Genomic DNA, 14,385 nt, shown 5'->3' with positions numbered 1-14,385 from the left:
GTTTTTCATCTTGGGAAACCTATCTTCTAGCCTGACCACAACAGCAGACAAAAATGACAGAGCTGCTTCCATCAAATCTGGAAATAAATATACCTATTATAGTATGTTTGTAGGGAAAAACATGATCGTGTTCTAATTCCTTATTACAAGGGAGCACTCACTGAGAAAAGAAAGGTCTTTTCTGTTACATTGGGTGCAAATGTATGACCAAAAACGTCCATAAGTACCATTTCCTAGGTACATCAGGACTCAGCAGTGTTTTGTGTAAGACAGTCTGGCAAGGTGATGCCAAGCGTGAAAGGTCCATGACACTATACTCGACAGAAGCTATTGTGACAATGCCACTGTTTAAAAATTTTATGGTGATCTCCGCTAATATCTCTCATCCATCACATTTCTGCACTTCATAAATTAAACACCTTTGTATACCTTTGCATTCTCTACTGGGGAGATAAGCCTCTTCAGTTCATTAAAAATTGTTGTATTGAATACTGTATTAAGTCGGGTATATCAAACAGCAACAAATGGACCACGCACCATGAATTCTACTTCTGCTTCTTCCATCCCCGTGTTACAGACCTTAACAATTTCAGGATGACATTGACCTTCTTACTTCTCATCACATACTGCATAGGCATGTAGCAGAACAGAATTACAGTAGCTAGTTAGTCATACAATTGATTTATTTTGTTAGATGGACAATTTTCATAAATTTGCCAATATTTCAAAATCTGAAAACACAACCACCTTAACTTCCTATATGTACCTGTACATTATTATTTTAGTGTACCTTATACACTATTCTTATTTAGTGTACCTTATACACTATTTTTAATATTATTTCAAACAGGAAATTCAAGTAATGCCACTTCCAAAACAAGTATTTTAGTATTTTAGGAGGTTCTTTTTTTCAGTAACTCACCTGAGGTAAAGTGAAACGCCAGTGAAAATGTATTTATTTATTTATTATTACCTCAACCTTTTTGAAATAACTGAAAACAGGTTTTTGAGTAGCAACAGCAATTCTGTATTAAATTCAAGATGCATTTGTGTATTATGCATTTAAGAGTAATTTGTTCCATTCTAAAGAGAGTGCATCCACACTCAATTATTAATGGTGAGGCTATCTCAGCTGTGGGAAGTGTTCACAGCCTATTACATATTCAGCAAATCAAAAAGTGCACACACAGTGGTAATACAGAAATCATGCTGTAATTAGTCAACCCACACCTGCTCTAGTGCAGGTTAGAAAAAAAAACCTCACACCTGTTCCCCAAGCAGCCCTGGGTGTGATGGGAAATCTAGGCCCCACCAATTAAGGCTTTCCACTGAGAAACAGTGACATACTGTATTCCAGCAAACCTCACGTTGCCTGTGCTCAGAAGTGACACTCTCACCACCAATAGCATCCATTTAAATGCAGGTCCCGCTGCAGCATTCCTCAAGCCACTGACATCTCTCCCGACACCCCTGCTCCTTGACCACTCCAGCCATTATTGAGTGCCTTCCCTCCCCTCCATGACTCCATTGTCAAGGCATGGTCATACCTTCACTCTTCAGCTGGGATCAGCTGTCAGGGAGGCAGAGTACCTTCTACCCTTCTACCACCCTCTTCTATACACTGACCTCTCAAAACTATATGGCTCCCCACCTATGACTCTCAAACTGCATCTTCATTCTTGAAATAAGCCATCAGCTAAAGGTGAATGTATTGTTTGCCTTAGGGGAAGAGCTCTTGCAAGAGGAATAGCTGTATCCTTTTATCCCGCCACTGCACAGAACTCCAGACTTTAAGTTCACAATGAGCTGGATCCCTATGCTTCCCACATTAACCTTGCACCGTGTTCTTCCACTCAGTTGTAGCCTGAAATCCTGCAGGGGGATGGGGATCTGATTCACTGCTGCCAGCTCTAAATGAGAAAAAGCAAACCCCGCCCAGACAAGGCATGGCTGGGACTGCACAGACTAGCTGGCAGGGTTTGTTTTACTACTCAATGCCAAACACCTGCAAAGTCAAAAAGAGGCCTTGGCACTCCTGTGCTAAGGCCTCACTGGCTACTTGGAAACTATAGGAATAGGAATAAATTTTAAAAATAAAATAAAAAATAGACAATAGACAGACAATATAATCAATGCACAATTCAAAACCATTTTAAGCTACACAGTTATTCACACCCTTGACAAGATAAAAAAATAAAAAATGTAAACCCGCACTGTACAATTGTGCAATGTGTAAATAAAGCATAATGTTCTGCTAAAATGTTTTACTTCAACCTTAACAGCCATATCCCAAAGCCATACTGGTCACAAATAATTATTTTTATACATATGTTTTAGTTGACTTAAGTCATCTTGCTGAATCTGTTAGAAATATTGCACATATTAATTGAGAGAAGAGGTGGTTAGAGAGCCTGGAGAGTGCTATTCTAAGCCTTGATGGAGTAGACTGTGAAGAGCACAGAGCACTCTGATGTCACAAACAGCATAAGACAAAAAGCCAGATGTCAAGTGCTCCAAAATCTTTCCACTTCATCTGTGAGAACAAGAGTTGGAGCTTTCACTGTACACTAAACAGACACACCCTTTCCAAGCACATTTCCTGGCACACACATGCAAATGCAAGCACACACAAACACATATATGTACATATGCCACTATTTTAACCACTGACTGTTCTAACATTGCCTCTTTCATCTTCTTTGTCTTATCTTTGTAAAAATTACTGTGAAGAGTTGATATTTGTATGACATTTCTTCATAGACTATACATTGTGCATTACACCCTTTTTATTTAGAAATGAGCCCAGCCTGTGTGGGAATTACCTATGCATTTCAGATTTTAAATCTGTGTTTCACATTTGTGTCATTGTGAATATTTAGGATTTCTAAATAAGCACATATTCCTGAATGCCACGCTGTGATTATTAATTCAGGCTTTTCCTTTCTGATTTTAATGTAAACTGACTGTCAAACATAACATAATAATAAAAAACAATATGTAATGAAAGTCAAAGGACCACAGCCACATCACCATTTCCATATTAACTCTTCCCTTGCCAGAATGTGGCAGCAGCAGATGGTCCCAGAGCAGTTCACGAGGAGAGTGCAGGAATATTCTGCACTCCAAGTCGAGTGTGCTGGGCCCATATAAACACAAGTGTTAGAGGCATCAAATTTAAACAGCATGTAGTCTCTACAGGCTGCATCCCTAAACACAATCAGAACCTTCACCCCGATAGGAGTGGCCTGTCACACAGCACATATATGCAGTATGATTTTACAAATATGCTGTCATTCTGTGCCACAATAAAGACATAATAGGTTTTCAATCCCGCATTGCTCACAAACAGGTTTTGATTGGCTGTGAATTTGTTTAGCTCTATGCAAGTATCCACACCCAATGTAACTGACACAGGAACATTTTAGACACATTTAAAAGCCTCCAGAATCACAAATTGCTGCAGCTAATGCACAGTGTACACATTTCTGGTGGTGCTATAATCAATTATGATGCAACATATATACCTGTAACCTATTAATGGTATGGCAAACACATCAACTACAATATGCTTACCGGATTAGCTTTTGTTTTACATTGACCTCTTAAATTAAGTATACTTGAATGTTCAAAATTCGTATAATCCAAAGTAAGTCTAACTAGGTTGCATATGAATTTTTGGATATACACTTCAATACAGTACCTACACCCTATCAAATCTTCAATGACACATCAAGTCACTTCAAGAACTCAAAAATTTGGCATATTGCCAATATTGTCAGTTAAATGCCATCACTACAACAATATACTGTATTTCCTTTTTTCCAGTATCTGTATTACATGCTACAGGCAGTCATGTTACATATAATAAGTGAAAATGAAAACATTGCTAATGAAAGGCTTTCAGACTGACTTTTCTGAAAGCATCTTCACTGACAAGAATAATGAAAACTATTAGCATGCAAAAATCTTTCATCTGTATTTGTACATGTTTTTTGGTCCTGAAAGCCTTTATGCTGCCTGCAGCCTTGATTTTTTTTTTACCTGAACCATCACCCCTGAGCCTTGAGTGAGTCTACTGGATTTTGATGATGTCATCCATTTAGAAACATTTCTTCAGAATATCATACAATAAGTACTCCCCAAAGTCACCCTTGAAGAGATTTTGAATTCATATGTTAACCTTTGTTACTATTTAATTCAAAATAATCACTTTAATTCAAATATTCACAATACAAGCATACTTTTGCTGTAGTATGACAATGTTTGTCAGTGTCCACTAGGGAGAACTTACAAGTGAGGTAGTAAAGCTGCTGTTTCAAATTAATGAATGCCTCTGATGGATCTGGTTTAGTAAAGTAAGAATTGTCTCCATCAGATAACACAGAATGTTCTGTTGTTCATGGATAAATGGCAATCCCCCAACTTACATCCCTCCAACACCATGGGCCCAAATATTGAAGAAAATCAATTAAATTTTGACAAAAAATCTGCAGTTTGGCTGGACTGACTAACAGCACATCTTCAAACATTCAAAAAAAGCATGTTTTCCTGATAGCCCTTGTTCACAGCACAGTTCTGAATGTGTTTCTCTCATTCTCTGATACATCCAGTAAGAAAGACGGAAATGAGAATTCTTCCCTTGCATTTTATACAGCAATCTTATCTCCTACTGCAGCTGATACAAAAGACTTAATGCTTCTTAAAAAGCCAAGGTATTTTGTCTCTCAGTTACAATTTGAAATAAGCAGCATGGAAACACTCGGACAAACTACACATACTCCACAACAGCAGCTACATCCCATCATGTCCCAGTTCCTGCCATCATTTTAACTCCAGAACCCATGAATATACAGTTTGCATTTTTAGGCATGACAGTTCCCAACTGAGATCAGGACTTTAGGTCAAGGTCTCCACTTCTTAGTGTTTTCTTCTCATATCGAGTTAATTACAAACTAGGTTGCGAGTCATTGTTTCTTTATTTTAAAATGACTAATTATACTTTTTTACATTTTATACTTTTGTAGGACTCTCTTTACTGTTACCCAAACAGGTACATCTGTTATCACAAATAAGTGAAACTCTAATATCATAAATACAGTAGTTTGAGAATTATCCAAAACTACATAAAGGACACAGATGAATAAACAGAGGAGAAAAAGAAACTTTTGAAAAGAAAGATTGCAAGAGCTAATGCACCAACAACTTCCTGAACTACTGAGGTTGTCAAAAGTGAGGCTTGTACTTACTCTTGGTATGGGCTTGCTGAATTGATCTCTCAGTCGAACTTCCCTGATCAGCTGCTGACTGCAGCTCCAAAATGTATAGTTTCCGTTTTCCTTCAACACGGGAAAAGCTTTTTCACACAGTTTGTTCAAGGTCAGTGTACAGCTGTCCCTCCACTCCATAATTAAAACCCCACCAAAAAAACAAGGAAAAACAAGGGTTCTTGTTGGTCAGACTCCAATAAACATTTGAATGCAATAAAAGGAAGCAAAGAGCCCAACTTAGTCTTGTGGCTTCTGGAGTGTTTGAAAGAGTCTACATTTTCCATAAATTAAACTACAAGTCCCAGTCTTCTTTTCTGATATGCACCATGTACTGTACAAATTCTTGGTTTCTCAGGCAAGTGTCCTATTAAGTCAACATAATGCTTATAAAATCCAAGGTGATCCAGAGGGTAAGGGTGTCTTTTTTGTATGCCTTTTGATTCAATTCTTTAAGTAAAAATCACTGACTTCCATAAAGTGAAGGGTTTCCCCTTGCATACAGAATGACTATGAAAATCATTAGAATCAGATGCATACATTTCTTATACTAATTGCATTCACTGCATGAATGATTTTATGTGGTACAGGACAAATATCTTACTAGCTAATAGCTGGTTATTGGAAAACTTTAACAGTAACACAAGACCCTTGTTAAGGGCCCCATATTTATCTAAACCAAGCAGTTCTCACAATGAAGATCAAATTTCTGGGAAACCCCTAGCCAAATCACGATTCACCACCTACCATATAAAAACACAACATGCTTCTGCAATGCAGCACTGGTGATACCTTAAATCTTTGCATAACTGATGTAGGATTGAAATTATGTGGGTGATTAGTTAGGGGGACAAAATGCCCCTTTAAAGTGCCTTGTAGTTTAGGCAAACAACATTCAGGTATCAGAAGAAGCAATTTAAATACCCATATTCAAAAGCAAAACAAGCTGACAATCACCTAATTGAATTGTCACACAAAAGATTTTGACATGATCCTGAAATTTTGACATGATCCTGAAATTTTCATTAATAAAAGAGCAATTACTCATACTAACATCACTAATAACACCGCTATTATTGCAAAAACACCCATTAACCACTAATTCACTGTAAAAAATAAAGGATAGATTTTTGTTATCGTTCTGCTTGAGAGCAAGACAAAAACGCTCAGCAGCATGAGATCAAGGAGGGGGAGGCATTAAGTATTAAGTGACTGGTTTCCTAGCTACAATTGTATACTGAATGCAATCATTTCATTTTGACTGACAAGCATGACCAAAACATATCGAAATGAATAGAGGCTAAGGAATACTCAGGCAACTGTGGACCACTTTATCTGTCTGTGTACAAGCAGATCAAATAAAGCAAGATATCATTAAAGCCTTCTTACAATGAAAACATTGAACTGTGATTCAATAAGCCACGGCGATTAATAAAATAAAATATCAGTATCCTGTTTTCCAGCACCCCATATTTTTTCAGTTCTGAACACTGACAAAAATGAAGTAGAGTCCTACTGATTTGTAGAGGAATTCTTTTGCAAAATGAAATAAATTTCAGATTGAAGGATGTTTTATTCTGAGTTAGTGTTTCTGCTAGACATGAACTGAGAAATAACTACAACACAAAATAGCATTTTTTTGATGCACACTGCAGATTACAGGGAGCTGGTTCCAAGCAAATCCTCAGTGGGCACCCACACTAGGGCTGTGCGATATGACAATATATATCGTGTGACGACAGAAAAATGTCTATCGTTTCATATTATGCTCTATCATTTATTTCATTGTGTCACAAATCACACACTTTACGGCAATATTTTTGTCATTTGGACGGCGCTTTGCATTCTTCCATGGCACAGATGCAGGCAGGAAATTTGCATGAAGGCAACACAAACAAACACAGAGAGTGAACGTGACACAGAACTATAGTTGAAAAGTGTTTTCTATTTACTTTTTTTATATTTTATACATTAATATTCTATATTTCGTTACATGCTTAACCTTTTTGCACGTAACTTATTTTTATGCTTGTTATGTTTTCATTAGCATTATTAAGCTTCTCATAGTTTTCAGTTAGCATTTGCTATATTTTTTTAACGTTAAATCGCTGTTTTCTCAAAGCTAAAATTAGCTAAAATTTTTCCAATCTAGTGTTTTAATTGCACCGGTTTTAGCTTACGTGCTAAACGGCTAATCACATCGGTGTGACCGTATGCACGGAAGGGTTCATTGAAAATTTGCACAAAGGTTCTAAATAAAAAGAGAAAAATAATCAAATATGAGTAAGTAGCCTACCTTTTATTTGTCGAGTATATAATTCAAAATGTAGTAAGAAATAGGCCTTTCCATGTGGTCATTTTATATAAACTATTTATTTATTGAATTTACAGAAAATGTGTTACATCGTGATATGTATCATGGATATCGGGACATGAGATTTTGGTCATATCGCACAGCCCTAACCCACACCATTCTGCCATTCATATCTGGATAAAATTCTACATGAACCTCTTCCTGTAAGAGCAAACCACAATGCCAGTCACAGAAGAACACAGGAAGTAAAGACACAGAGAAGACGAACAAGGATTAAAACTGACATATGACAAAAATGCTGAACTTGTGACAAAAAGTCCTGTGTTATTTCACCAACTCTCTGTCTTTGAGAGAAGTTTTGAGGATTTCGAACAAGACAGGGAAGAAAAATAAAAATCTTGTAAATTGCACATTGTCTGTTCTCTTTTGAAATTAATTGAGAGCTGTAACAAACAATTGTCAAAACTATCACTTTCAGGTTAGTCTCCCAGATAGATGTGATCTGTTTTCTGTTAGTAAGGATGTTTTCCACCATCAATTCTACTTTTTACTGCAGTGAAATACCCATTCCATAATCACAGGATTGTTGGAGCTTGGATCATCCACCACCTTATTCTTGTCTTTAACAGGGACAAACACTGCACATGGTCATCGTCTTCCAAAACATGAACCATCCCAGGTAAGCATGCTTTAAAAAGCAACAGCAATAACGAATCAGTAGAGGCCAATAAATTCTTTGATTCTGTTACTAGGTAAGGTTACAACTGCTCAACAGTCACAATGACCTTTCATCAAACTGTAGATTTTCCAAATATAGGCCACTGTTACCATTACACTTACCCTTATACTTTTGCTGTCTGACAGATATAAAAGTCAAGAGTTAAAAATTAAGGCTACAGTTTTATTAGAGGTCACAATGAATATATTGACAATTCTGAATGATAGTACAACATATGAGCAGGCAAGGAAATAAATAAAAATGACTTGTTTCATTTCAAAAACATGGTGAGTAATTGTAAAAACTTCACAGGTTTTATCAATCTGCTGTCAGTTTTTTGAAGGCTGGTAAGTGTTTGATCCTAACTAGGCAAATCATCTTGACCTTGCATCTCTAAATGTGTTTGGATCTATCACAAAGAGGATCTGTCCATAATAGCTCAGAGGTGTTTATCACGGCCTTTGAACAGTTGGAACTGGGAGAGATTTTTTTCCATCCTAAAGATAACAGATGACAGATGTACCTTGCCAGGTCATTACAATAGAAAGCTACACCTGAATGTAAACAAATTTACATTATAGCAAGCAATCATGTTGGTGGGAGACTACAGCCAATAAATATTGATGTCATAGGTACAGCATTAAATTCAGCCCACATACTTCTGTAGGTTGCACGTGTGCATATTGCTGTGTCTTATCACCATGTCCTGTCTATGACATTTATTACAAACTCCTGTGCTAAAATTAAGCCCAAACAATTAATTTAATACAATGCTCTAATTTGTCCTGCACATTAAACAAGATGACATATGATTTCTTCGGAATGTAACTAAATTTGCCACAAACAATTCCATAAAAGCAAATATGGAGCTGTATCAAAACAAATATAGAAAAAAATCTTATTTAAATGCTTGTACCTTTTCTAAGAAGTAATGGGTTGGGCTAGCTACAGCATTTATGATTTTCTCACTGACATCACTGACAGGAAACACATACATCTTCAGTGTGCTCTGAAATTTAGAAAATCACATTGGCAATCCATTTTGCAGCAACTGTTCCACTCCTTTGTACTTTCTCTCCTTTCTACTCCTTTTGCATTGTTTAACAATTCCTGTCTAACTCTGTGTTAGACAGATAAACCAGATTGACCAAATAATTTGATTTCCCCAAAACCTAATACACAATTTTGACAGAGTAACTACTGATAACATACAAATTCAACCACACAATTTCTTCAAACATGGATAAACAAGTACCTAAGCACTATCAGCAAATTTTCATGTTTTGCAAATCAAGCTATGATTGACATACCTGAACCTGTGAGATGTCCACTTCCAAGAGAGGTTGGTCCATTTTTCCCCCCACTTACAGGTGGAGAAAACATCTACAGAAAAAAAGAGTTATGAGACAGGGATTCAATTGGCATGCTACTCAAAAACTGCAAAGTCAAATAAGCAAATGATATACACGTTCACTCTCAATCTTCATCACTACCCCTAAATACAGCTGGAACTGAAACTAGTAAGAAAGCTAGAAAACGAGTTAGAAAGCTAGAAAGGAAAAAAATTACAGGTAATTTCTTCTAAAAAATGGTATATTTTAATAGTATTGCATAGATCATATTAGGATTATTCACAAATGATAGGTTTTACTCCAGAAAAAACAAGGGTCATATCTATTCATATACCTGTAATTACCATTTTGTAAATCCTTTCTAGTATGGATTACACTGACAAGATGCCTCCTATAGTACTTTATGAGGTTCTGGCACTTCTGAATGGGGATTTTTTTTTTTTTACCATTCCCCCAGGCAGAATTGCTCTAGTTCTTTTGGTTTTCATTTGTGAACTTCTTTGTGTTCAAAAAACAAAAATGTTCAATTGGCTTGAGGTCTGGTGATTGAGATGATCAATTTAGAACATGTATTTTGTGCTCAGTTAACCATTTCTTTGGTGGTGTGGGTGAATATTTTATAGTATTGTCATGCCTGAATGGCATTTTAAACCAAGTCTGAGCATCTTGGCTGAAGAAACCATGTTTCTGGCCACAATGTTCTGGTAGAAGTTAGAGGTTATTGCTCCAGGACTCAATAGATGCAAAACAAATAAATTCTCCACTATATTTCACAATGAACATAGGTTTTTTTCTCAACATAAGCTCTACCTCCTATACCAAACATAAAGCTGATGAGCATGTCCAAACAGCTCAAACATGCATTTCATTTGTCCTTGAGCCATGGTTCGAATTTTCATTCAGAAGTAGTCTGCTGAATTCAAGTTGCCTGTTTGTGGCTTGTGTTCAAAAAAGGCCTTTGCCTTGCAACGTGGCCATGAATGTAACATTCATGCAGGGAACTTTGATTTGTTCTTGTCACTTTGTGACTTGAAAATGCCAGTTTAGTTAGGAGATCTCAAGCTGGTGCTTTTGGATTTATGGTTATCTCCAAAACCACTTGTCTCACAACTCACGGTGGATAAACATCCTCTTCCTGGTAAAGCTGCCACTGTACCACTTGCCAGAAATGTCTTAATAATAACCACTACAGCTAAAAGTGGTAGATTCAAGTTTCTGTGAATTCCATTACAGCCATTTTCAAACTAGTGCCAGTCAGTGACCATTTACATGCATTCTCCAGAGAGCTCTGGGACTTTTACCATGATAGTGCACAATACTGATTAATCCGTGTCACCTCCTTTCATACTTCAAAGAATCATTTACATGCCTCTATATAGTTCAGAATCCTCCACTGCACTGCCAGTAGGCAAAACTGTAGTGTAGATTTGTTTTGTCAGATTTTTTTTTTTGAAGATTAGTTACAATTGTGAATAACTGTGACCCTCATGTTCTCTGGATTACAATTCTTTAACTGGTGAATAATCTCAATTTGCTCTGTGCAATGCTGTTAAGATTACAGTATAGCATTACAAATGTAATATGATCAACTATTTTCATAATTTTTATTTAATCTAGGATTTCAATAAATCTAGAGGGCGCTGTATATGTACTCACACTTATTCTACATTACACTAGCACAGAATTTTATTATACTAAGCAAAGGACTTTATATAGTGAGAATCATTGCCACATATATTGCATAGGTTGCTGTCCTTCTGTCAAATGTAAAACATGTTTCAAAGAAACACATTTCAAAGAAAATGTGCACACATATTACACACTACAGCACATTCCTAATCATGAACTTGAAATGAACTCCTTATGATGTCACTTCAAAGAAGTCAATGTGTCAATCAGTCAAGCATACAATATTTACCTAGTATTACTGACTACGAAATCAAATGGAATATGAGTGGAATGTATTAAGGAAACTGAAATGCAATATACTTGGCCTCTAGTAGACCACGTTTTATGCAAGTTTTTCATGTGGTAAGTTAACAATTCCGTAACTCTGAAGAAATAACAAATTTTGAACAATTTCCGAGTTGCTCTCAAAGGAAACGTTAATTCCTCTAAAAAGAGAAAAACGCCATGGTTCCACTTACTTTCCAGCGAGAACTGGCGCTCACCCTTCCGTTGTACATGTAAACGATTCTAACCAAGAGCTATAGCTACCGTTTTATAGCAACAAACATGTCCTTATTTTAACTCCAATACCTTGGATAAAGTTAATCCAGTACGCTTTATTTTAGCTAGAAAATGTAGGGTTTCGCCAGATGTACTGTCTCTGGAAATTGCTGATATAAACTAGTAGGTGATAAAAGTATACACAGCATTTACTTATCTATGCCACGGCAAACGAGGAACGAAACAAGAATATAGTTAAGTGGAATACTACCATTTGAGTTGGGAATATTTTCAATTCGTTGTTTAGCATCTATAAAACAACAAAATTACTAAAGCAACATCATATTTATCTGTACACGTTTTGGAAAACACTTCGTAAGTAACATAACAGTTTCTGCTTTCTGTAACTAAAATACATTTACCAACAGTCAATAACAGATTTTGCAGTAAACACGTAACATTACCTCAGAGATAACGTAAAACATAAAAAGTGCATCACAAGCTTTAATACATTCGCTGCCGCTGTCAAAATGTACGTACAATCCAACTGCTTACCGCGCTGAAATCCAGTAAGTCGCTGAGTTCTTTGTCTGTCCCTAAGGCAGCCATTCGTTGTTGGTGATGCATTTTTGAGAAATTGCACAGTCCTAAAACATGGACTCAAATTGCGATTAGAAAATGCCAAGTGTTGTGCTAACTGGACGTAGGACTGTAATCGCTACCTCGGTTATTCCTCAAAATCCACGGATTGACCCGACTCGCAATATTCCAGGAGCGTTTAAAATCTCTTCACTCTAAGCGCATCATTATTATGCAACAGGAGGTTCACATAAATTGAATGAATCTTTCAGATAGCTGGCTAACTCTGTACAAACGTTGATATTAAAGGACGTGCTCGTGTCTAAATCGGTAAACCCATTCAGTGCGTAAACAGCGTCTGGAACTAACATCAGAAATAACAAGCTAGACTAGCTAGCCAAACGGTAGCGGAAAAGCAATGGGGACTAGCTACGACAGCGTCTGGAAAGGGAGGATTTAATGGAGCTGGCTGTCTGTTCGTGGTATGGAACGTACTCGTGAGGGATTTTACTACATCTTGTTACATGTTCCGTGGTAGTGAATTCAGAAATCCTATTCCCAGCGAGTTTGAGTACTTGTCTCCCGCATGGACAGCCACCCGCTTGCTTTTTACACAATTCAAGCAGAAGCGGTGGCATTGAAAAGATATGAGTAAGTGCCTGAGCAAAGAATTAGACTCATTCACACAACTATCGCTTCCATGACATGCCGAATATAATTTTAGCAGGCTATTTAATAAATTTAAATAATTTCCATGGACTAATTTTACCGTTAGAACTGGCACAGTTTGGTTATGAGGTGCAGTGCGGAAGTGAGTGGCAGCTATCTTGCTGCGCTAACTAACAGTTATACCAAGGTCCAAGCGCAGCGGAGTTCTGAAATTCTGCCACTGCACTGTAGTTACGTTAGCTAACATGGTAACCTTAACTACACTGGGAGGCTATCTGCAGTTTTACAAATTAGCCTGTCACCAACACCTCCAAGTTATTTTGCAAGCTGATGTTTAATCATTTAAGTTAAGCGGGAAAGAAATAGTACCATAGTGATAAAGTCACACTTACAGACGTGGTTGTCTAACACAGTGTTTCTCAACCCTCTCCTGGAGTACCCCCTGCCCTGCATGTTTTAGATCAGTGTTTCTCAACCCTCTCCTGGAGTACCCCCTGCCCTGCATGTTTTAGATCTCTCCCTGCTCCAACACAGCTGATTCAAATGATCAACTCATTATCAGCCCCTGAAGCTGCTTAATAACAAACTGATCATTTGAATCAGCTGTGTTGGAGCAGGGAGAGATCTAAAACATGCAGGGCAGGGAGTACTCCAGGAGAGGGTTGAGAAACACTGTTTTAGATCTCTCCCTGCTCCAATACAGCTGATTCAAATGATCAGTTTGTTATTAAGCAGCTTCAGGAGTTCATAACGAGTTGATCATTTGAATCAAGTCCAATACTTGAATGATCACAAGCTTCGATTAAAGTAGCTACAAAGCATAGGGACTTAAGAAATATTATTCCAGCTAGTTTAAGTTGTACACCAACCTGACCACAGATGTTTGAGGCCAGCCTGTTTCAAAAGTTCATTCAGTATGCTTTCATATCCAGCAGTAACACGTTTTATTCAGTATGCTGTGTTACCGTACCTAGTTATATTAAAGTTAGCTACCGAGCTTTTCACAAAAATTTTAGTAAGCTAGTTCCAGCCAAGAAATCATAATTGGCTGAATAGTTTGATCAATCCAACTAAACAGATCCAGAGTCTGGGTAAACTGACTGTTCGCGCTGTGCAGATACGGACTTTGCCCTGCCAACCTCTAATTTGCAGGATGGCATACCTTAACATCCCACTGTACACATTTACCTAGATATTTGTTTTCATTAAACACCATATGTTCTCCAGTTGTGTCCGATTCCAACAACACATCCAGATGCCAACTTTTCTGAATGCCATTCGGAAACAACTTTTTCTTGATCCAGATACAGCATTACATTG

General features: G+C 37.2%; 1 protein-coding gene across 9 annotated transcripts in view; it reads right to left on the bottom strand.

The window, feature by feature from the left end:
- Nucleotides 1-12,767, bottom strand: part of LOC118776234 (transcription factor 4-like) — a 161,600-nt gene extending 148,833 nt beyond the window's left edge. For 8 of the 9 annotated variants that reach the window (XM_036526384.1, XM_036526386.1, XM_036526385.1 and 5 more), the window contains exons 1-2: nucleotides 12,373-12,767; nucleotides 9,607-9,679 (exon numbers count right to left, since the gene is read on the bottom strand). In XM_036526384.1, coding sequence (XP_036382277.1) covers nucleotides 9,607-9,679; nucleotides 12,373-12,444 — 145 coding nt within the window. In that variant the 5' untranslated portion in view covers nucleotides 12,445-12,767. The remainder of the gene's footprint in view (nucleotides 1-9,606; nucleotides 9,680-12,372) is intronic. The other variant, XM_036526387.1, reaches the window with a different exon arrangement.
- Nucleotides 12,768-14,385: the final 1,618 nt, after the last annotated feature.

Source organism: Megalops cyprinoides, chromosome 4, assembly GCF_013368585.1.
Source record: "Megalops cyprinoides isolate fMegCyp1 chromosome 4, fMegCyp1.pri, whole genome shotgun sequence".
NCBI lineage: Eukaryota > Metazoa > Chordata > Actinopteri > Elopiformes > Megalopidae > Megalops > Megalops cyprinoides.
This window is presented reverse-complemented; position numbering and strand designations above follow the sequence as displayed.